Raw genomic sequence first — 25,556 nt, 5'->3', positions numbered from 1 at the left:
TTGAAATCTTCTTTTATTCCCAATCCCTATGATTACCAGATAAATATCAGAAATTACTAATGCTAAAATGAGCATGACTAAAAAACATTAAATCCTCAAGATACAAACTGTGAATAGATGGCACAGAATTTTGATCAATAAAACCCCTTTTAAATATCTTTAATACAGAAAGAGGTGAAGATACATGTGGTCTAGTACCATCCCTAGTATTACATTACTTTTCAGGTGCTGAAAGTGCTACCCTTTCAAACTTGGATACTGAGGAATGATTTACAAAGTCTGGCTCAGAGAGGCTTTAGGGCGCAACTCATTCAAGTTGACCACAGGAATGAAAACATGAACTGATAATACCAGTAATTAAAGAGATGTTTAAATTCTACTAACTTCTTAATGACTTAAAAAATAATGAAAAGTCTACACTATACATACACAATATGATTTTCCATTAAGCTATACTTTGTATGAAAAATAGTTGTATACCTATTATAGTAATCAAGGTGGTTTACAATGATTACTTCAATTAGTGAGCCATATCTTTTAAAAACTCAGGATATTGTAAAATGACAAATAATACATATGGTGGCAGTGCAATGATATTTACTAGAACTCAAGACTGCATCAGTGAAGACCACAGAACCACCAAATGCCTGGCAGAAGAATTTATATACATTTCCCAAAATGTGTGTGTGTTTGAAGGATGGTAGACTTGAAGGTGACACCCCACTCTGAGCCCTGAAACTCCTTTCTACAATGCTAATTTGTCCTATTCAACCCCCCACCCGACTCAATGTTTACAACTGTCTCTCATAATGACATCTTTTTATTACAATATAAGTCAAGACCACATCATAAGTCAAATAGTTAGTCTGAAACCCTAGAACAATTTACCTTCCCCCTCCCCAGATATAAATATCTAACAATCTTACCTAGTTATATCCTCTGTACAAACACTAATAACAATGATCAAACCAGGAAATATCAAATAAAATATATTGTACAAATTTTCAACTGAAATATATGTTGTATAAGGGACTAAAGATATGTGCTGTATCACAAAAAACAGTATGAAAAAAAAAGTAATATATATAAAACAGTGATATGAAAAGCAGATACATTTGCATTTTTTTGTTTAGTTTTTGCAGATACATAATTATGAAATTGCCAATGTTTCTGAAAGTGATGTGATGTGATTCACCAGAAAGCTATTAATATGTTTTCAAGATTGCACTAACAATAAAAACGAAGACGACACAAAAATGACAGGAAGAGGGATCATGTGCCCCACATCACTGCAAGGTCCAAGGTCTTTAGAGGTAGCGATCCTGGAAAGAACAATAAAGAGGAAAAGTTAATTGTTATGTGTCCACTACATTAAGTAAATCATCTATTAGGGGGGGCTTAGCTATTTTACATCAGCATCAAATCAATTAAGCAAGTCATTGCGAGGAAACAGGATGAAACAGCAGTACTTTACTCTTTAACATTTGTGTTGTTGTCTTCTTTAAAGTATATGGGTCAAATGGTGTAACAGCTTTTGTACTCCTAAAGAAGGCAGTTGAAACACTATTGAACAAAGTACTGTACTTCTGATTCATTCTGTGTTTGCTCTCAAAACCACATTGCACTAATCTGTCTTACTTAAACTGAAACCATGTTTCCCATACCAAATAGGACAAAGATACCAAAAATACAGAAGAAAATGCAAACTGGGAGAGAAATTTGTTCAATGAAAACTGCCAGTTGTAAACCACACATGTCCATTTACACAAAGCTCACTTTATAAAAATACTGAATAATTAAAAGAATTAGACAGAAAGAATCTGCTATTTTGCAGACAGAGAAGAATTAGACAGAAAGAATCTGCTATTTTGCAGACAGAGAAGCCTGATGTTTGAGGAACCACACAAGGAGTTGAGAAGGAAGGGTGCTTCAATATACATACAGTGGAACCTCGGTTTTTTAACATAATTTGTTCTTGAACGCCGTTCGAAATCTGAAATGTTAAAAAAACAAAACTATTTTCCCCACAGGAATCAATGTAAAGTAGATATATCCATTCTCAGACACCCATCCACTATGTCTTAGTGGATAATGACCAACACTCCCACTGCTCCATAACATCTCCAGCTTAGAAATTTTTTATCCAGAAGGGATGTATTGAATGAACTTAGTGACAGAGAACTCATCAAAAGATATTGTTTAAATCATGCAGGCATTCTCTTTGTCGCCAATCAAATGAGGCAAGCCTTACAGAGTGATACACAGAGGAGCAACCCACTCACTGCTAAAATGAAGGTGACTATAACACTATGACATATTGCTGTGGGGGAAAAGCTACTGGGAAAATTCATTTGTGCAGTAGTGATGGCATTGTGGGTCACAGAGGATTATTCCTGAGTGCCAAACCTTGTTTGTTTCCATTGAGGTTCTTCAAAGGGATCACATTTAACTTATTTCAAAGATTGAATTACTGTCTTACCCTCTGTGTCTATCCTCTAAATATACAAAAATGAAGGAAATATTTATAGAAACTATAAATTAGTAATAAATAGCAACTTTTGCTTCACATCTTGTACTATTTGAAATCAAGTAACTTTGTAAAAAAAAAAAAAAAAAAAAAACTTATGGTACGGCAACCGAAACAATTACTAGTTAAAATTCTTTATCAAAATGGAGTTGTTGGTAAAGGGAGATGTTTGGTAACTAAGGTTCCACTATATATATATATATATATATATATATATATATATATATATATATATATATATATATATATATATATATATATTTACATCCAGTGCAATATTGTGCTTGTGTGGTCCTGTATCTCTTGATCATGTCTTTCCTTCATGTTCTAATCTATTTTAGATTGGCTTCCATTTCATATATATATATATATATATATATATATATATATATATATATATATATATATATATATATATATATATATATATATATATATATATATATGAAATGGAGGCAAATCTAGATTAGATTAGAACATGAAGGAAAGACATGATCAAGAGATACAGGACCACACAAGCACAATATTGCACTGGATGTAAATATAACAAGGTAGATACACATCAGTCTGACACCACTGAGGCCTGAGCAGACGAGTACAGGGAGACCAGTTATAAATGATCTGTGAATTTAAAGGGGAAAATGAGAAAGGTGAAATTTCCTACCTAAACCTCCCTATGCCACATTTTAGGGAATGCAACCACCAGACTATGAAAATGATACATTGCTTTTAGTTAACAGGTACTTAAACTCCCTTACTTGGATTTTGATGTCTCAACATGACTTTCATCAGCAAAACTATAATTAGCACCAAATCATTGTTCCAAGAGCTAGTCCCAACTTAAAAAGAGAAAAAGTCACTGTACACAGAAAGAGAAATGATGATAAATAGACTGCATCCAGGATATTTTACCGCTTATTATCTCTCTCTCAAGAATACAGGGATGCTTTCAGTAGGAATAACTAAACTGATTACTGTGTGATTATCATATACATCATGTATGCAAAGGAAAAATGTAGTATTGAAGGGGTTAGTAAATGTTATTTCTGACAGATCTACAAGGTAAAAAATCTTATAAAACATAGTTTTATAAGGACTTGACAAAATGTTGAGATAAAAAGATGCTGGGAAGTTTGTAACATGTGCAATAATATGTGGTTTGTGCAGTGACAATATACACAATGAACCACTATGAGCACAAGCTGAAAAGGAAGGTTTTTTTATATCTCTCATACGACAGCTCATCTTTCATCTGCAACCATACTTTGTTTGAACATCTTTTTTCAGCTGCAACTGTGTCTATTTCTTCATTCAAGCATCCACTCTTCTTTCACCACACACTACTTTTGCAAACTCCATCGAGTGACACGGTGGAATTTGCCATTACTATATTATAATATTTCTTGCATCACCAGAATCTTTTTGCTGCATTGCATGCAGCTTCTAAATCTTGATGCTATATCTTTCCTCTCTTTTGTACCATGCACTCAATTAAAAACAGTATTGAATAATGTCTCTGTATTCTAACTTTTTTTTTTACCTTAATAAAATCTGGCACATACTTCCTCATATTGAGACATAAAATAAAGGAAGAAGCTTAAGTGATTATGTTCATAGTCCACCAACACCTTAAGAGGCAACAATGAAAATTAAACATGCTTGTAAGTACAAAAAGAAAATAATGAAAAAGAGAATGATCATCACCACTCTCAGATTACATCCCATCACTAAAAGGAAATAAATACTCTAATATTCATTATATATTTCTCTAAGTAGTAAATACGTACCATCACTTGACTATTCAATAGAAATATTTAAAGAAATCTAAACAAATGCACTGCTCAATCAATGAAAAATCATGACATACAATGGGATTTAAATTATGGCATATGGAGTTTTAACATAAGGTGACCAAATCAGAGAAATCACATCTCAATTTCCAAACTTACATGAAATGCAAAATAAACAAATCCACACAAAAAATCATACAATAATGTACTTGATTAATTTTTGTACTATGGTAATTTCTATAAATTCAGATCTGTAGACACTGATTGCAAAATCAACTTAATGCTTACACAGTCTGGCACTGAGCCTCTAATCTTGTATTATATGATACTGGGTAGGTAATCTCCCCCCTTCCTCCTCTTATCAATCTATGTCTTCCACTGTAACATGTAGCTTGCAGTGAGCTAAACAAGGTTGCTAACTTTGAATGCTGGAACCATGTCAGGAAGTTCAAAAAGATCTATAGAACTATGACATGACACTCATATCATGAAATATAACATATCTCAAAAGATCAACAATTTATCTAATTCAGCAAATTTAAGTAATTTACATCTCTTCAAAAATAACAAATCAAAAGTAAACTGAAATCAGTAATTAAATGCTTTGTACACACAAAGTCAAATGCCACTAGAGAAGGAATCATGATTCAATTTATATTATGGTGACTTTGGGCAGAAGCAGCAACTTACTAATTCAGAATTGCAGAAAAATCACTTGAGTGCATAATGTACCTAAAATAAACATGATTGAAAAAGTTTCAGTAAGCATAACTGTTACAATCAAATGAACAAAAAAGCCAGCATGCAGTGCAAAAACAAACATGTGCAAAATTATCATGCACAAGGTAGACTGTACTTACTAGTCTAACCGTGTCATCATTTTCTCTGAAGAGCAGAAAAATGCATGAGTTAGTAACTATATCAGCTCAAAAGTAATAAACAAGGAATGTGAAAAAAGAACACTGCAAGGTATTAGTGAAGCATCAATGTTCACACTGACAGCTTAGTACTGTCTTCTGTAGACATTCCTAATGGACTAAGCACACATGCTCATGGAAAGGTGTATGTTACTGTATACACACAGACAATCTCTCTCTCTCTCTCTCTCTCTCTCTCTCTCTCTCTCTCTCTCTCTCTCTCTACAGAAACTGATTATTTATCTCAGTGCCATAAATTACATGTGCAACACTGATACTTCTATCTTGGCTCACACCAGTTTTTTGATGAGAAGCAACGTTCTCCCAAATCCTAAGACCTTGCTGTTGTGGTACCATAACAACCAATATTTGTATTCCAGTAATGCAGTGGCCTTGTATCCTAACCTGCCCAGGTCTGAGTAAAGTAAATATAGACTAGCACTATGCTATCTACTACAAGATAAACTCCTACCTTTACCTTTAAATGATTTCCTTCATTATTATGCACATATATGTCAAGTATGCTGGGCAGAGAGTTTATTCAATAAGAGGCACTGTGACACTTCAAGGCATGCTTGTCAGCTGCACACAGCTCAAATTTTTATCTACATTCACAGATGAACAATAAATTCCTGTCAAAAAGTAACCAATCTGATAAATCTAAAACATGTGTATATGCAAAACTTGACTAATATTCAATTTTCGAACTGCAAGCAAAAGTTAACACACAAAAGCATGAAAAATAAATGAAAGAAAACTAATAAAATAATAAATGCCTCAGATGTCAAATAAATATAAAGAAAAGTATCTCAATATATAAGAGAAGTCACAAAGCTCATGCACACAAGCAAGCTGGAAATATAGACATTGCTGCTATGTAAAGAAAATGTGGATGCCCTCGTCAGCCTCACTTCCACGTGCAACAAAACCCAATGACAAAACACATATTTTGTTAGACACACCACCTCAAAAAAATATAATAAATGAATACAAAAAATAATACACATACAACTGCAGTCTTCAAATGAGGGGAGGACTTTCCTGTTCATTTGCTAGGGCAAGAGTACAGTTGCTATGTACAGAAAAGTATGTATTAACCTTTAATCATGGGTGACACACCAAAATGTCCAAACTCAGAAGGCTTTGTGGAGTTGTACACATACATACTGTTAGGTCTTTACAATTACTGTCCTTCACTTTACTAAGAAGAATCCCAAACACTAGAGACTTTCAAACTGTTGCATAACAAATTAATCTGGCCAAGTATCGTACCCAGCCACTGCTGCATATTTTACCCATTAAGAAAGGACTGAATGTATAACTTCAGCTGTTTGCCATTAAAAGGGATAATCTATGTTGTGTTGCATTTTAAGTTATTTCCCAAGTTTTTTCATATAGTTAATGCATCAGTAGATACTCACCTGCAGGTGTCATATTGAAATAGGGATATAATTTTATAGCAGCACATTTAAGTTTTTCCTTTAATTTAATTCTGGAGTGATGCAAACTAATGACTCAGTTTCATCATCAAGGTAAAATGTTTAATTTAGGACAATACACCTGGGATGTAATTCACTCTTACCAAGCTGACTGACACACTAGTAATGTCAGCTGAAGCTAACCTACTTTGCTAAGAAAAGTTGCTGATTAAGTATATTCAGTCGTTTCTTAATGGGCAAAGTAGGTTAGCTTCAACTGACATTTCTAGTGTGTCAGTCAGCTTGGTAAGAGAGAATTACATACCAGGTGTATTGCACTAAATTAAAATTTTACCTTGATGATGAAACTGAGTCATTAGTTTGCATCACTCCAGAATTAAATTAAAGGGAAAACTTAAATGTGCTAAAATAAAATGATGTCCATATTTCAATATGACACCTGCAGGTAAGTATCTACTGATGCCTTAACTATATGTAAAAACTTAGGAAATAACTTAAAATGCAACACAACATAGTTTATCCCTTTTAATAGCAAACAGCTGAATTTATACTTTAAGTTAAACTACAAGCTGAAAATTCAAGAGTACTGTAGATCCTTGCCAACATAAAATTTATGAGCATGAAAAAAAAAAAAAAAAAAAAAAAAAAAACAGATTTGCACCTGCACAAATGGCCAACATAACATGGTAATATCAAAACTTAATTTCATTGAGTATGAGTCATTTTACATGACAAGCTCAGAAGTGGCCTGAAGTCAACTACCTGAAGATGACTGCCTCAGACTAAGTAGGCTTGAATTATAATTTTACCCAGGATGCCTGATAAGACCCACCATATATGGCCACAACACTCAACAAGCTGTTGCCTGCCTTCCAATGCAAACCAATGTTTACCGCAACACTACAAATGTCTTTAGAGAACAATGATGACAAAGATGCTACTGCTTGTATGATAATCTAATTATTATTTTCTGAAATGAATGTGTACTAGCTTATTTATGGTGCTGAAGATTACTACTTCAAAGTAAGCATCTAAGGTATTTGCAAATTAATTTTGTAGTATTGCTTAAAGAAAGAAAAATGCATAACTGCCAGATAATTTACCACCTATTTTATAAAAATATCTGGTGTTCATATTAAAAAATAGTGTATGGTATTTAGGAGGGGAGGACTGATGTACCTTATGAGTAACCATTTTAGATAAATAATATTTCCATTGTTGGGGAGGACTGATTTATTCTATGACTAACAGTTTAAGTAAATAATATTTATATTGTCTCGGAAGACTAGCTTATTTCATAAATAATAGTTTTGATAAATTATATTCATACTATCTGAGTTTTTACATCTAAAATATATCATATTAAAATCTAAGTGCCCTTAAGAATGAATTTAAAATCTTTTAACATCAAAAATACATATAACTTCAATAACCAAATTTCATACATGGTGGTCAGAGTACATTTTTTGTGGTTTCTCCTAAGTGTCTCTTATGTAAGCCTCACACACGCTTGTTAGGTAGGAATGTATTGGCACAACAACATCACTTTTTTAATGATGTGTATTGGAGAAAATTCTTTTTGTCATGTTTGATGGTTTTGAACTTTTGCTACACAAGGATATTTACTTCTGAGAGCTGGAAACCAAATTTACAACTATGAAGACTTTTCTAAGTCTCCAGATGTTCAAATAAACCAATTACTTTTTCCTTAACCATTTTCCAATATTTTCAATTGATAGACTCAAAATATGTAAATATTATTTCAAAATTCATTATAACATCACAGTTGATAATTTGAGAACACTTCAGTCATCTTAGTCTTTACTAGTAAATGCATATTCTGTACTATATTTTTCAGAACTTTGTTTCCAGATCAATTGAGCATGAAAACACATAACTGGTTTTTATATCAAAAGAACCGTCTTCCTCATGGAGGATTATTACTCTGATATCTAGATAGATAAATAGCCTTCATGGAATTTTACTAAACATAGGCAAAATGTTTGTTCTGCAATGGAAACTTGTTCAATGGTAGGGAATTAGACTTCACAAATGTACTACAATGACCTATCTTCAGTTTCTCCTTGTTGACCCAAATGTTACTGTGAGTTAAAGTGAAACACAATACTCACAACCACAACCAGCTGCCCTATATCAAATGTGTTCTTCATTGGTGACTAAATGACTCTTATATTTTACTATTTACTTATTTTCTCTTAATCATGGAACAAATATAAAATGTGCCCATGTTACAGAATATAAATAAACATTATGTTTTAAGGTTACATGATTTTAGAATATTGGATCTCTGAATTATAATACATAAAAGAGCATAACAATAACCCAATGTAATCATCACCAATAATTAACAACAATATAAAAGGTCTACATGAAGTATATTAGTCCTCAGTGATTCGGTAAATAGTTGAAAACCTACAAATATCAATATGTGTATCTATCTCCCTCACACAAATTGCAAACATTTCTCATCACTTACATGCCACCACCACCACCACCACCACTACTTACATACACCACTAACACCAATACTCCAACCAAACCAATCTCACTTCAACACTGTGCAAGTGATACACAGGAGGTGATGTTAGTAAAGCCTGAATTATAGTAGCAGTAACTAAGCACAGTGGTCAGGCACACCCTCCACTACTCCAGTACCTGAAGAGAGGACATGACGTTGTTTGCCAGGTTCCCCAGCCGCCCAGCCACCTTGGTCACACCTTGCCGGACAGACTCTCGCACTTCATCCAGGTCTGGGGCCTGAGGGAGGGGAAGGGGGGAGGGACTGGGGTGATCCCACCATGACCAAGTTGCACTTGTTGCTTGGGTGCTGTTCTGCCTGCTGCTCCATCAACTGTTACCCTCCTCCTACTAGGTACATTCCCTACTCTCCTTAGTCTTGCTTATCTCTTTTTTGGTCTTCATTCAGTATTCTTTATACTACACATAACACATCATGATCATCATCCAGATTAGAAGAGGAGGACCCAGACACACTTCTTTCTATCTACATCTATAACATTTCATACTTTCCTCAAAGGACTTCTACAAGATGGCCACAACAGAAAAGACACAAGAAAGAAAAAAGGAAGAGACCACTCACTCAGACAGCACTGACATATGAAACAACTATACCACTGAAATAACAAACAAGTTTTCAATAAACAGTTAACTATATTAAAGAAGTCCTCCATCATGTACCATACAGACACTAACTCTTCCTTCAAAATAGCAATACCATCCTATCTACTCCTTAATCCCTAGACCTCTTACCTTGAAATAACTGGCTGGCTGGCTAGGTAATATTCCACAATCCTTACATGTCACCTGGCTTTACAGCACCCAGCAATACTTTATCTTGGCTCTAAACTTAGTAAACTTATAAAAAAAAAAAAAAAAAAAAAAAAATTAAGGCATGATGAACAAGATGACTAGCTTTCAGTTCATAGAAAAACTTATAAACAAACTAACAAAAGATGAAGATGTATAAGCTATAATAAAAACATCCAAAATCCTTGCAGCATCACCTTATTATTGTTAGCTTTGCTAATAATAACTTCCATGATTATCTGATTAGTACTGCAGCTTCCATTTCTTTACTTTTTTACCCAACATTGACATGTGAAGCTTTATCGGATATACTAGAATTATTCATGGAACACTACCAAGAGGAAACTGAAGTTTTTTTTTTATTTCTGGGCTGATTTTCAACATCAAACCATATCTACTCTTTTCATTTGCTTCTGTCACTTCCTATATCATGCAGCTTTATTAATTTTATTACATCTCAATGTCTTTTCTACTTCCTATCAATTTATCTACAAACTAGGCTAAATTCCCATTAAGTGCTGACAGCTAAGACTTAAATCAATTATCTAATAATTTGTTTTACCTTATAATTATCATAATTCCAAGATGCACACTTCCTGACTTAACATTGTGAAGGTTAATTTTTTGTCCATTTCTATGAGACATATATAAGCAGGTACTGTAATCCCTTTCTTTACATTACCTGTTTATATTCATGCTTTACCAAGGGGAGGACCTGAGGTGATTATAACTGCTTTGCAATTTTTACTCCAAATTTTGCTACTTTTTGTTAATTTTTGTAGTTCTGTCATTGAAAATACTGCCCGTGAGTTAGTTGGGTTAATCTCGCAGTCTTAGCTCTGCTCTAACCATGGCGAAACACAGTGAGAATGACTGAGATGAGTCCAATTCCCTGTCCGCTCCCTCCCAATCTTCGCTATGTGTATTACCCGCTTGCACTTGACCACTTGTTACACATCTTAGTAAGAGTGCAACACGGTGAGAACTTGATAAAACTGTTTAATATGCATGAATAGAGTTAAGAGCACCTGTTTTAATTAGGCACTAGCCATATCCAGTCTGGCAAAACAGACACGCAAGTGACTCGCTCCCTCCAAGTCTCTCATCTTCAACTTGGTCTCTCTCCATAACCACTACACATAGAGACTTTTGGATGGCATCATTAGAAAAAGGAAGACTTGATGGTAGCTACAAAATCTATTTCTTTTACTCTGCCATTGCAGGCTAAGTTTAAGTTATGTTTGTGAATACAGGCCATTTTCAACATTTAGCGCTGGAGGGCCAGTCTTAACGAGATGAAAATCACCACCACCACAGGTCCTTTAGGAGTTAAGGAGTTGTGTGGGGTGCACAAACTGGGAAATACATAAAGCACTATAAACCAGTTTCTCACACAGAAGATATGACCTTAAAAACAGGGGGTGAAAGTCTGCAGTAAACCATATCTCTCTTGAAATTCCCTTCATACAAAGAACTGTGTAGATGCATAAAATTTTACTCCATTTTTTCTTCATGAAACTGACAAACAATTCATGAACACGAGATAAGGACCATGTATGTAAACACCAACTGTCCATATTTTGACAGCGAATTTATAAACTAAGTAGCTTCATAGGGGTTCATGATTACTGAAGACCAAGAACACAACATGAGGCATTCCACTGAACTAAAAAAAAAATGAGCAAGGAACATTCTTAACTATTAAAGCAAGATTATTTTAAATTCTATTATAAATGAAAGCACAGAACTTAAAACATATAATTGTAACCTAATTAACTTAACTTGTCAAAAGCAGAATTTATGCAATGCTACTATGATGCTGCAGAATAAAATAGTGTCAAAAAGGTGTCAATGTTGGAATATGCTTTACCTGAAGGGAGCCACCACTGTAGTTCTGTCTCTGGGTCTGGCCACCCCCAAAGAGGTCTGCTGAGGAGATGGAGGTGGAGCCTTCATACCGGGCCAGGGTGGAGCGCACCTCACTGTTGGGATCACGGTCATGGAAGAACATATCTGAGGAAATGGCCTTAGCATTGCCAAACTTTTGCTGGGCCTGGTTATCTTCCACAGGGTTGAATTTGTAGTTGGCTGATGCTGAAACTGAAGAAATTTAGAATTAACTTTGCTTTTCTGATGTCAACCAGCATGTGCAGATACATTCAAGAAAAATTATTCCTAGTAAAGATTATATTCCATTTATCTATTTACCTATTTGTGACATTCCTCAGGAGCATCCACAAGAAAAAGTGGGTACATCCTGTCCCATCTCAACATAAGTTACATGCATCAACATCCTCACCATCGTCATTTCATCACAGCTACATTTCTGGTATTAAGTATGTTGCAATACCACAAAATGGCCAGCTCAATTACATATCATTCTGTCTAACATGTTGCACAGTTGCACATGTTTGTGTAGTCTCACTGTGTATGGGACAAGCACATTCTTCACATAATAGCTCCTATATAATATAGTTTTTGTCAAAATTGGTCTGTTTTACCACCTATCACAGTATGGCATAGATAATTTCTGGAAAGCAGTATGGGTAAACCTTCCACTTCTGTTGACAGTTGGGTCACAATTCTTTGACTTGTATCCAATTTTATTCACAGCTAGACAAACAATGGCAACAATATGAAAAAAAAAAAAAAAATTTGAACACTACTACTACTACTACTACAACTACTGTTAAAGACAAGCATATTAGTCACTACACAACCAGGCCACTAAATCTTGTTTTGGAGAAATAATGGGGAGCTCCCACAAAAAAAGAAAAAGAAAAAAAAAAGCAAATCTTTCTAATTCACTTAAAAACTCAGTCACAGAGAAGAACAGTCACAGGTAAGAATTACAACTCCAGTTCACCTTTACTGGAGGAGAGATTGCTCATGTTTGTGGATGAGTTTGAAGATGAGTTGTTGGTCTTGTCAAATTCATTGTCCCAGGAAGAGGTCAGAGCAGGTGAAGGCTTATTGTTGAGGAGGTCATCAATACCTGGACCCTTGCTGGAGAAGCCAAAGTTACCCTGGTCTTCAAAGGGACTGTCCCGGTACCTGAGTGGTGATATTAGTGAATTCATGCAAAGAATATTATTGAGGATTATTGATCCACTGTATATATCATTAAGACACCTTCTAGTTATTGATGACTGGAACATTATTCATAGTTGAGCTTACATGATATCTTAATCTTTCCAGAAGAGTTACTGATTAAATAGGTGTGACATTATGTAGATGCTTTTGTCTTGGCTATCCTCCTCCCCCTCTTTAAGGTGGATGTCAGCCAAGTATATGGATAAATTCTGTCTACAAGGATTCAGAAGAAAATATTCAAATTTGAGCCTTGGTAAAAATTTACTTTGTGAATTCTAAGGAAGGTGATTACACACTATCTTACATAACATTGTGGTTCACATAAACTGAAAAGCAAAAACATTTCATCACCGAGCATCAAGCATTAAAGAATAACAAGTTTAGTACTACCACTGAAATGTTAAAGAATTATTTTGCTAATAATATGAGTCTGTATACTTTGGAGCTGCACTTCTCCATCCTCAACTGATATTAATAATGGGAAACAATATTAATTCAGATACAAATCTTATCAATTATTCAGATATTGAAGATACTCTAAGATGATAATGGTTCAACGGAGAGGCTTACATCCTCATTAAGGCAGGTTCACACCAGCTGCAATGCTATGCTAGCTATGTGATGCAATGGACTGATGCTAGTGATGCTTGCGATGTGAGTATTCACACTGCAAGTGATGCTAATGCTATCAAATGGTTTTCATGTCAACTGTCATATTACTAAGCAGCTCAGTGCATTTGCAGCATCATGGGAGATATTACTCCATGGTCTCTTGGTGAGGGGTGTGATTTGGTGGGGAGGAAGAATTATTACTGCTAGCTGTGGTGATGAAGAAGAAAAAAAGAAACTCAGTGCATGAAATAAATCTGATAAAACTGATGTACAAGCATGGGTATTTCTGTTCTTCTTCTATGAGTTGTTCCACAAGTAGTGTGCACCTTTTCTTCCAAGGGGAGCAAGAGCAGCATGCACCTTCTCTTCCAAGGGGAGCAGTATAGTGACAAGGGATGACATGCCCTTGCTGCCTGAAGTGACTCAAAGTAACCTGGGACATACATGCATCAGGCAAGCTATGTTTGAAAAAATCACCAGTTTGGCAACAGGCAAGCTGCATGAGTGACACAGAGCATAATATTGTGTCCAGTGTGAATACCCTTACTTAATACTGTAGCAACTGGAAGCCACATGGCTTTGCATAGCACACATCACATTGTTAGCATAGCATCACAGCCAGTGTGAATCCACCTTTAATGTGATATAGCTGAGACAATGTCTGCATCATGGTTTGGGAAGAGTTAAATTACCCTATTTTCACTCTAACCTTAATTTACAACAGGATAAAAAGTACAAAGAGTGAATCTCCAGTCCCATAACTTTATCCCTTTAGTAATATTTTACAACTATCAATGAATGCAGCAACATATTGCCTATACACACTAGTACATATTAATATGTCAAAAGCATTTGCACATCACTGAGGAAACTGAAGGGATTACATACTAGCAGAATAATGTAAATTTTTCCCATTGGAATGGCATGCATACTTAATCTAGATTCTTCTAAACATACAATATACCAGAAAGAGATGAGAACAACAGGGTAAAAAAAGATGTTGGAATATTTGGTAAAGAATGAATGAGGGACTGGATGGGATCAATAGTGCAAGATTATAAAGTATGGACATGGACAAATTGAAAAGCTCCTGTCATGATCATCCTCTTGAAGGACCTCCAAGGAATAACCACCAGAACAGATTAGATCAGATTAGATAACATGAGAGAGAGAGAGAGAGAGAGAGAGAGAGAGAGAGAGAGAGAGAGAGAGAGAGAGAGAGAGAGAGAGAGAGAGAGAGAGAGAGAGAGAGAGAGAGAGAGAGATTCATTCCCAAAGCATTAAGACATGGTTCTTCTCAAGCTACATTTTAAAAACATCTATAATACTGTTCATCTGAACCATCATGCACTTTTATTATAGCCAATAAAAGAATTCCCCATGAACATAGAGTCAAACACATATACAAGCAGAAACACAAAAAACACAAAAAGAACAAAATAAATAACACTGGTTTTGAGTGTTTCATAGTTTCTCTTCAACTAGTAAATAAAAATTCTTACATTCTATTTATGCAACAATCAATAAACTTCCCACTGAATACTAGGAAAAGAAGGCACATGCTCAGAAAAAAGAGTAAATTTGTGATTTCTTATATAAAGATTACTTCTAAAAGATCTCAGCAAAAACCCAAGCAAACACTCATAATGCCCATCATCCTTAGTAAGCCTTACTTTGGGGGGCCTGAAGAAAACCTGATGATGGTTTCAAAGTCATCATCAATATCTTCGTCTCTAAAGCTGGAAGAGTTATTGTTGCCCAGGCTGGATGTATTGGACTTCATGCTGGAGGGTGTCTCCTGGCTGATTGTCTTCATCTCCCCAAACATGCTGTGAGAGGCACCACTGAGGGAGGACAAGCAGAGTTAGAGACTTACTGATACTGGGACTGTCATGCCACTTCCAGTTAAACTAAGCTGAATAATAAATCAATCAATCAAGTTCCTCTAAGAGACAAAAGATGACAAAAGGCTATGGATGTTTTTCTCATGACAGGGGTTAAGTACTCTGCTTCCAAACACAGACAAGGCTAAATCATACATTAACAAAGTCTTACAATACAGTGGAACCTTAGTTCTCAAACTTAATTCATTCATTAATGCCGTTTGAAATCTGAAACATTTGAAAACCAAAACCATTTTCACATAGGATTCAATGTAAAATGGATTAATCCATTCCCAGACATCCATCCACCCTGTCTTAGTGGCTTATGACAGATGCTCTCACTGCTAAGATGGCTACTTCACAATATCTACAGCTCAGAAATTATTTATCCAGAGAGAATGTATTTAATGAACCTAGAGACACAGAACTCATCAAAAGATATTGTTTAGACCATGCAGGTATTCTTTTTGTCAATGATCTAACGAGGGAAGCCTTACAGAGTGACACAGAGACAAGCAACCCACTCACCACCAAAATGAAGGTGATTGTAACACCTAGACATTTTACTGATGGAAAAAGCCACTGGGAACATAGTTGTGCAGTAGTGATGGCATTGTGGGGTCATCAAGAGAGCCACATGTGGCTCGAGAGATGGGATTACTCCTGAGCTAGCCAAGACATTGTTTGTTACATTGAGTCTCTTCAATGGGATCACATTTTCCATATTTCAAAGATTAAATAATTGTTTTTCGAACTATGTCTCTCATCAAAAATATAAAACCTAAAGAAATATTTATAGAAACTATAAATCAGTAATAAACAGCAGCCTTTGTTTTGTCTTTTAATACTTAAAATCAAGTAACTTTGTACAATAACTGAATTATGGTATGATAACCAAAGCAATTACAAGTTCAAAATTTTGTTCAAAAACCAATTTATTCGAAAAGGGAGACATTTGGTAACTGAAGTTCCACTGGATTACTATTACCTTAGGATATTATGGCATCCTAGTAATGATACAACTTCAATAATAATGAATATGACGATTCATGAGAAATCTACATTTAAGAGCTTTGGAATAGTACAGAAACTGTAATTGATAACAAAGAACAAACCTTGTAGGAGGAAGACCATAATAATGAACAATGCTCTCCTCACTGAATCACAACAAACAATAATAATAAGCACCAAGGTTAAATATTGCTCCTTAAGCTTTAAGAAATTATGTCCTTTCCTTCATGAGAAATATGTATATATAAGTATATACTTATATATAGAAACAAAAATGATAAACAAGCAATGTCTCAATATCAATAACATTGAAGATAAATGTCTCAATAACATAAGAGAGCACTTGCAACCTGCCCTCTAAAGATACATCCTATCCATACTTCATCAAATATACTATATACACTATCTTAACCTGAAAATTAAATACAAATAGAGATAACAACAAGCATCAGTCCTGATACATAGGGAGATGACAAAATAGTTCCTGCATTGGATTACTCACATGTGTCCTAAAGCCTTCTCCAACCTTCTCTACATTAACTTCCTATGACTTGCACTATTTATACTGAGAAATATCAAGGCATCTCCACAACTACATAAGTTTATGCTTTCAGAAGTTTTCTTTTACATCTTTTAATATTAAAAACAATAGAATAAAATAAGTTTAGAAAAATGCTACTCCACACATAAATTTTTGGTGTGAACAGCTCCACTCACCTCCTCACCCCCAGACCCATACCTAGCCGCTCTGCCTGCTGTGCCTTCATGGGATCAGTTCTCTTCATCCTCTCCTCCTCACGCTTTCCAGCCAGACTCATGTCTTCATAGGCACGCTCAAGGCTTTGTAACTATGGTCGGGAGGAAAGGAGAAGATTCTTAACAAACACACAGTGCTTGATGGATAGTACTACAACATTTTTGCATTCAAAAAATCAATTTAATCACAAAAGTATAACATAGCAGAAAATGTAATGAAAATATAGATGAATTATTACCTAAGTTTCTGTATATTTGGAGGGAAGGTTCTGCTTAAATATTACACAAGAAATTACAGTTTGATGAGGCATCAACTTTCTCACATTTTTAACATTTCTTTTATCCTGAATATATGGTTAAGAAAATACACAAAGTAAATGTAGATAATTTATCAAACAAGGTAATGAATTGCCTACCGACTGCTGCTGCTCCTCTTTGGACAGTTGCTTGGCTTCCTGCCTTAACTGGTCATTGCGGGCAGCCTCCTTTTCTATTGCACTGAAGTCCTTTTTGACACGCTGAGCCCCAAGTCCTCCTGCCTTTTTGGCTCCAAGCTGTTACAGAAAGTTTTATCATAATACTAACATGTCTTTTACATATAAATGGCCATTGCTTATTCTCTAAGCAGACACTGTCAGTCTAAGCCCAGAGATACAGAAAAAATATTGTGGAAATAAGTATGTCTATACAAAAACTTAGTCTGTACTGTTGGTAGTGCTGTCAAGTGACAAAATACAAAAAGGTGCTATATGCAATAACTTAATAAATAAGACAGTGTTTTGGTGCAGAGTGCAGGACAGACAGACAATTGGATAATAACTATAGGAACAGATTCATTAAAGAATATTCAAGTGCTGTAAAATTCCAACACTAAAATATTAAGAAATTAATTAATGACTGAAGGCCTTTATATTCAGAATGAACCATTATTACACACACCCAAACCCACACACACAAAGCAGTCATTGCCTATCTTTCTCCACACTTTGGGCAATACCTTGAGGGAAGCCCCACTGATGTCCACCTGTGCACAGAAAGTTAACATTAAGTATTATAGAGAAAAGGTCACACTTTGTCCACCCACACCCATACATCACTGAGGCAAAACAACACCTCCTATCATACTGTTCCTAATTAGGATTCATTAGTATAAATAAAATCAAAAGCTGCATGTTGCAAAAAAAATCTTAAGACCTAACGCAAAACTTGACCCAAAAGAAAGCATTTATTATTTATCTGAGTGGATTTATATAAGCAGCTGCATCTGGTTTATATGAGCAGCTTCATCTGGTTTAAGTGCTTGGTGTGAGTTCAATGACATGCAATACATGACACAATGTTTATGTTAATAAACACTTATGAACATGAAATAGATATCATTCCACAAATATGAGATGCTGTACTCTCCATTTATAACACCCATTTAAATCTCCATTTAAATTTCAATCTCCATTTAAATACTTCTGAATTATGTACAAGCAAAGATGCACCATCAAATCATCACTGATACAAGACAATCTTTAGTATTTACACATCACTTGCACAAACCATCACCAAAGCATTCAGTATTTTCTCATTACTTATAAAACAATCAACTTCATGCAGGTATGAGAACAACTGGTACCTTATTTTCTAATCACATGCAAACAAGGAATTAATCATGGTATAATAGAACCTTTGCCACTTACACATCATTAGCATACACAATCTAAAAAAAAACAATGAATTTATCTTTGCTATAATGGAACCTTTAGCAGTTACACATCACTAGCAAATAAAATCTAGAGCAAATGAGTGGAACCAAAGCAACTATGACTCTCCCATCAGCCACAAGCCCAACACTCACCTTGGAGGCAGGCTTACGCTGGCCGATGGTTGATTTCCGTGGCTCAGAGGCCAGCTTCTGGGCCTCTGTGGCTGACATATTGAGGGCTGCCTCCACATTAGGGGCACCCACAGGCTCTTCTGTCCCATTATTCAGATTGGAATTCTGTCACAAGTGAAAGGATTCATTAGTAAGGACTACCATATAAATATAATATTAACTAATAACAATAATATAAATAATAATAATCACTAGCCTATATGACTCTGCAGCAAGTAAAAAGCATCCCTTAGACTTCTCCACTTGGTCAACCGTCTGTTTATCCCAGGCTAGCCCTAGAATAATGCTTATTTCATTTCTCTATCAATTCTACCTTCTTTAACCATCCCAAGATTAGCATTCTCTTATTCTAACCATCCATCCACTTGATGTAAATACAATAGCTAAGTCTCCCCAAAACATTACAGGAGTGAGGTGAAGCTGAACCTTGAGAGTGGCTAGGGTGGGTGGGGCAGCAAGCACATCAGGAGAAGGCGGAGCAGCATGGCTGGCATGATCCTCAAAGAAATCCACTTCCTTTTTCTCTTCTTGAGGTTCAGGGTGGGCAACATCAATGTTAACCTGTGAACAGAATGCTGCAGTGAATACTAGTGACCCCCCCCCCTCCTCTCTCTCTCTCTCTCTCTCTCTCTCTCTCTCTCTCTCTCTCTCTCTCTCTCTCTCTCTATCTATGCACAGTTGTTCATGTTGGAACATGAGGCCAATCATTCTGACAACCATATCCAAAACTTGGTTACACATAAATTCAAATACTTACTGGAGATAAAACAAATAAGCAAATGTTTGTATGTACATGCACATTTTCTCTCTCTCTCTCTCTCTCTCTCTCTCTCTCTCTCTCTCTCTCTCTCTCTCTCTCTCTCTCTCTCTCTCTCTCTTGCTCTCTCTCTCTTTCTCTTGCTCTCTCTCTCATGTACACATTCCCACATTAAACCACACATATATTAGCAAAATATAGAAAAATCACCACACAAGGTGAGTTACCAAGACATGGTGCAAGTCTCACACAGTAGTGTCTGCTTCACGTAGACTATAAAAACAGGACAAGAGACGAAGATGTGTCTGAATGTTTAAAAGCTGAGTAGGTACACTTGCACAGGAAGAAGAGCCATTTTATTAAGCTTATAAGCTCCTTTTATATGCTCTGTGCAAGGAAGAACTGCTCCCTTAGAATAACTAGTGATGCAAGAATGCAATTCCTTCAGTCAACCCTCTCTCCACTGAAGTGCCAGACATGTGCTTTAACAGAGAATGTAATGTAAAGAGGCAGGATGTAGGGCACAATACATGTTTTACATCTGGTACCAAAGGACAGCTAGGTAACTGATGCAAGGATATGATTGGAGAGCATATCCATAAAATCTATATGTATTTCTGGTCTATATAAAAAGGCAGCTTACAGTAGTCAATAATTCTTCTAATATTCACCTTATCACACTCTCAAAAGGCACATCAAACCATGCAGTGAAACTAAGATGTGTGGGGTGTATGAAAGACAACTGTATGCACCACACAAAAAATAATGTGAAGGTCAGGCAGCCTGATACAGCACAGGATAAATTGCTTTTTCCAATCAGAGTTACAAGGAAGGATGTAAAACACAGGTTACTGATAAGTTTTCACAGGTGCCATGGCGAGTTACTAAAGGAAGAAGTGGACCTTATAAGCTTGCACACTGTGGGAACTGTAGGCCATAGAAATGAAGTCCATCCCTTGAGATAAAAAAAAAAGTGTTTGCTTTTTTATTTTTTTAGCACGGGAAACCAAATGCTGTGTTATATAAATAGTATAAGTGCTTGCAACTGCAGAATAATAGAATTCTGGGAACATACACTATGCTCCTCCTCCTCACTATATGTTTCCTCTTGGCCTTAGACTCTGGTGTGAGTGAAGATTCCATAAAGAGGAATACTGGGCTGACCATCTTTACTCATCATATAAGAACAGACACCATGACATGTTTTGGTCAACAACAAATGTATATGTTGATCTACTTACAAATGCTTGTAAACTGTGTGAATAAAAACATGACAGGAATAGAGTAAGGCTCCTCCCAGCCCATTTCTCCTCTTCCCAATGTGCCAAAAGGAAATATTAGGAAAAAAAATGTGCCTTGCTAAATCAAATGCAACTTTCAGAAGGCCATGAGCCTCCATCAGGCAAAATCAAAAGGCTGATTAACTTCAGAGATGCATGTTAAGCAAATATATTAATTTGATATTGAAGATTCGGTATTCCACGGTATGTTTTAAGTATTTGTTCCATTGGTGAGCCTCTTGCACAATTCCAGGTACAAGTATAGCCATTTCAAATACTTTATTTTTTTCCATAATATCTAAAATCCTCTTTCATGTTTATTTACAAAAATCAGAGACTAATAAAGGTGCTAATAGTGTCACTACTACAAGAGGATACCACTGCAAGTCTATGGCCTTCAGATACACCTTAAACAGTGCTACAGGCCTCTCACCCCCTTGAGTTTGGGATGACTGGTTGCAAGGAAGCCCTGAGATGAAAGGCCAACTGGACCAGCCAGGCTTTGGGTTTGGGCAGCATCAAGGTTCATCTTTCCAGAGGGAATAAAAACATCTTTATATATAATCCAAGTCTCTATCTCTAGTATGCTAGGGTTACATGAAAATTGCTTCAGACACTCTCTAACCTCAGCCTGCAAGTTGTCCTAAAAAGGTTGTTGGAACACACACACACACACACACACACACACACACATTCAATGCTGAAACATATCTACCTGTGCTGTATAAATTATTCTGAACACACTACAGGTTTCATTGAGCTTCTGATTTCAGTCCATGCTAACTTCAGTTGTTGGTTTGGCAGCTAATGATATCATCCACTTTCCTTTCCTACATATACTAAGCAATACAGAGGAGACAAGGGAGACTGTTCCTTTCCACATTTTTACAATTTTAGGAGGTTCATAATTATCATCACCAGGCTGCATGAGTCTTGAAAAATCATAAGAATTAAGCTAGATACCAAGCTACAATATCCAGGATGGCAGAGAGCCTACAGCAGGAAAGGAGACAAAGCTGAAGTTCTCTATGGCCAGCTGGGGCTGCAAACACACTCTTGGCTGTGACATGAATGTGTTAATCCTCACATTGCTAGGTCACCAAGGTTTTATAAGTATCCTGTCTGTTATCCAGCACTTTCTGAATGTTCAATCTAAATTATAAGGATCCACTAGCTAATATTGTTTAGTTTTACTTCAGTTCTGTAGAGTTGCATAGCTAATCTGTTCATTCAGTTCAAGCACGGATATAAGCTTCTCTATCTACAATCTATCACTAAATACAGAATACTCATTGCATCTTCCATAAATAAATAAAATATAAGAAATTGGTTAATTCATAATTAAGTGCACAAATACTAAACTTCAAAAGGTAACTAAACAGAGAAAATATGGAAATGATTCAAAAAAATGTTTTTTTATAGAGATGCAGAAAAAAAAAATTTCCATGCTCACTAATGTTTGAGAGGGAACTACTGGGGAGTTTAGAGTGAGGAGCAAAGGGTTGGCTTACCCTAGTGCCATGGATCCTCATGGCTTGCTGGGCCATCTGGGACAGCTTCTCCCGGTACAGCTGAGCGGCCCGGGAGTTGTACTTCTGCTGGGCATCACTGGTGGTGCAGTTGTGTTGGTGGAAGAATGTTCTCTAGAAACAATGGCAAATTTAAGTCATTAATATATGCTATTGAAATTCAATACATTTTAAGAATTAAATGTAACAATGATAATTTATACAGGTAAGTTATGATATAAAAAACACTCCATATATGAATTTTCTATTTCTAGGCATTTTTTAGGAAATATAATAAACTTATATACCATAATTAATTTGTAAATACCTACTATATAATTTATATCTAAAAAAAATAAAAGCAAAACATGTGTTTTAGTGATAATGACTTACAGCATTGGTGTTGCCTCCTAGCTGCATGTTTCTCAGCTGCAGCCAGGTCCAGTTGGTGTCCAGCTGAGTGGACCGCACAAAGGTGAGGTGCACCCCAAGGCCTCGGTGCACTGCTGAGCAGTCAATGCAAATAAATACTCCATAGGTGACAGAGGCCCAAGTAGGATTCTTTGCACTGCAGTCGAAACAAACCTGCCAAAGATTATGTTTGATGTCAAGGAAACATCCATGTTATCTTGAAGAGTCTGACCACAGTATCAAGTCTCTGTATTCAAAAGTGAACAGAGAGAATATAACAACTGTTCATGAAACTTTACAGTAAGAACTATTCAACAAGATGCTTCCCCATGAAATGAATTTTATCACTTTACAGAATCTGCCAGTAATAACCACTACTGTAGTGACGAGAAAGTCGGGGCGACCTAAAATCTATTTGTGATTTGGTGCAATCATCTTAGCCTGATCAATAATGTGTTAAATAAAACTCAGGTTTCCTATGAGTGTCCTGCCAAATGCTTAATCATGCTAAATGTCTTTCCATGGCCAATTTGTCCTGCCTTTGGGTCAATTTCTCAGTGATTCTAAGAATCACCCAAGAGGGATAAGTTACAGTGTCATGGACCTTGTTTCTTCATCTCTAGATTCCCTGGGATAAACAGATATCATACAGATATCATACAGATATCATATGCATACAGATGATCAAGATTTAATTCCAATGTTTTAAATTAATTCTGTCTTGATTTTCTCAATTCCCCTCCTTATCAGTCACCTAAATCAAAACAGTATCTTGTCGCATTCTCTCTCTCTCTCTCTCTCTCAACACACATGTGTAGGAGCCCAGTGCCTTTGAATCTTATGATACTATGTTATTATCTCTTACACTGACAATGATGATAAGTTTTAGCTTCATGTCAGTGATTCAGCCTAAAGATGCTCCCCCTCAATACTTCATTCAGTATATGAAGACACGAGGAATTAGTAATATGAAAATCACTAATGTGTGACAAGAACATCACAAAGAAGACACCACTACTTTGGCCCAAGAATAATGTACTTGACAGCCAAAACAATGTAAAGAATTAGGAGCAAATGCTAGAATAATACCCTGTTTGTTAAAAATAATCAAGTTTAGATTGTGTATGAGGTTCCAAGGCAACTTGGTCCTCCTCCTTTTGAGTTTGTCTGGGAAGAGTGAAAGATTCAATGCAATGGCAATAAAGTAAACCTTTACTGAAATATATATCCTCACTACAGTGCAGCTCATGTTATCATCTGGTGATCTAGTGGCTAGTTTTGAGATAAGTTTTCAGTGTTTCTATGACACTTCTAAGGAAGATATTATACTGAACACAATTCATCAGTATCATCATTCTATTTAATGTCCTTATCCTCCCTTCCAGGACTGGACAGTTCATGTGCCTGAGACAGAAGTGTTCCACACATAGGTGCCTTACTCAGACAGCAAACAGAATTGTATCATTTAATCATAAAGGCTGTGCAAGATTATTAGCATACATATTCAACTTTTATTCCAGTTAGGACAGAGGAGTCCATGAACTCAAGCTGAGTGACCTATGGTGATGGGAAGCATATCTGGTGATACACACACACACACAATAAAAAAAAAAAATAAATAAAAATAAAAATTATATATATATATATATATATATATATATATATATATATATATATATATATATATATATATATATATATATATACACACACACACACACACACACACACACACACACACACACACACACACAAATATTTAGCAAGTTAGGCTACAATGTGCATAATGACACTTACGCATCTACATATATAGCTAATCACACACTTACAACACAACTCCATTACCATATAGTCAAACTACACAGAAAATGACAATACCAAGAACAATGACATCCAGACTTTACATAATAAACTGATACGTAGACTAACTCCACATCCACACTAGCCAAAACACCCACAACTAGTCAATCACAAACACACACCACATCAAGGATACCGATACGTACACATACAAGCAGAAATATGTCAGTGATGTGGCCGAATCCAACACAACACTCACACACAGGTGGCAGGAAGAAACCACCCAAATAATATCCAGTAACTCCCTCAAATCACACAAAATCAACAAGTTCTCCGATAGTAATAGTAACTACAAACCCTTGATTCTCACAAACACTCACTTTATTGGTGGGAACGGCCCGGAGTCGCCTGAAAACAGCTTCGATGTCACATTTTGAAGGACCATCCTCTGCCATCTTGGAGGGACTGAAGACTGACGTGTTGAGTGTGACGTCACGACTGCTGCTGCTGCTGCTGCTGCTGCCTCACTCTCCCAGCTG

At 35.8% G+C, this 25,556-nt stretch overlaps 1 protein-coding gene across 11 annotated transcripts; it reads right to left on the bottom strand.

Annotated features, from left to right (window-relative positions):
• Nucleotides 1–25,556, bottom strand: LOC135105181 (ADP-ribosylation factor GTPase-activating protein 2-like). Of its 11 annotated transcripts, none has more exons than XR_010270753.1 (15): nucleotides 25,398–25,556; nucleotides 23,200–23,391; nucleotides 22,810–22,941; nucleotides 21,732–21,827; nucleotides 19,688–19,822; nucleotides 19,223–19,366; nucleotides 17,793–17,930; nucleotides 17,338–17,468; nucleotides 15,400–15,570; nucleotides 12,888–13,075; nucleotides 11,892–12,121; nucleotides 9,350–9,476; nucleotides 5,178–5,202; nucleotides 1,943–1,993; nucleotides 1–1,322 (listed from the first exon to the last, which is right to left on the bottom strand). XR_010270753.1 is itself a non-coding variant. In XM_064013277.1 (14 exons), exons 1-13 carry the CDS (start codon nucleotides 25,470–25,472, stop codon nucleotides 5,194–5,196), a joined length of 1,743 nt encoding a protein of 580 aa, XP_063869347.1. In that variant the 5' UTR covers nucleotides 25,473–25,556; the 3' UTR covers nucleotides 1–1,322; nucleotides 5,178–5,193. The 11 variants fall into 11 exon arrangements, 5 of the variants coding, with proteins under 5 accessions (XP_063869347.1, XP_063869340.1, XP_063869384.1 ...); XR_010270746.1 differs by having other exon boundaries at nucleotides 9,350–9,451; XR_010270751.1 differs by lacking the exon at nucleotides 1,943–1,993.

Source organism: Scylla paramamosain, chromosome 1 (genome assembly GCF_035594125.1).
Source record: "Scylla paramamosain isolate STU-SP2022 chromosome 1, ASM3559412v1, whole genome shotgun sequence".
NCBI lineage: Eukaryota > Metazoa > Arthropoda > Malacostraca > Decapoda > Portunidae > Scylla > Scylla paramamosain.
The sequence above is the reverse complement of the archived record's forward strand: the minus strand, read 5'-3'. Positions and strand labels throughout refer to the sequence as shown.

Excerpts from the sequence above, each read along its gene's own strand:
- LOC135105181 (XM_064013270.1), bottom strand. The coding sequence starts at position 25,472 with ATGGCAGAGGATGGTCCTTCAAAATGTGACATCGAAGCTGTTTTCAGG. Across the intron at positions 17,931-19,222 it reads AGCGTAAGCCTGCCTCCAAG|CTTGGAGCCAAAAAGGCAGG; the intron begins GTGAGTGTTGGG and ends TTTCTGTAACAG. Across the intron at positions 13,076-15,399 it reads TTTTCTTCAGGCCCCCCAAA|GTACCGGGACAGTCCCTTTG; the intron begins GTAAGGCTTACT and ends ATCACCACTCAG.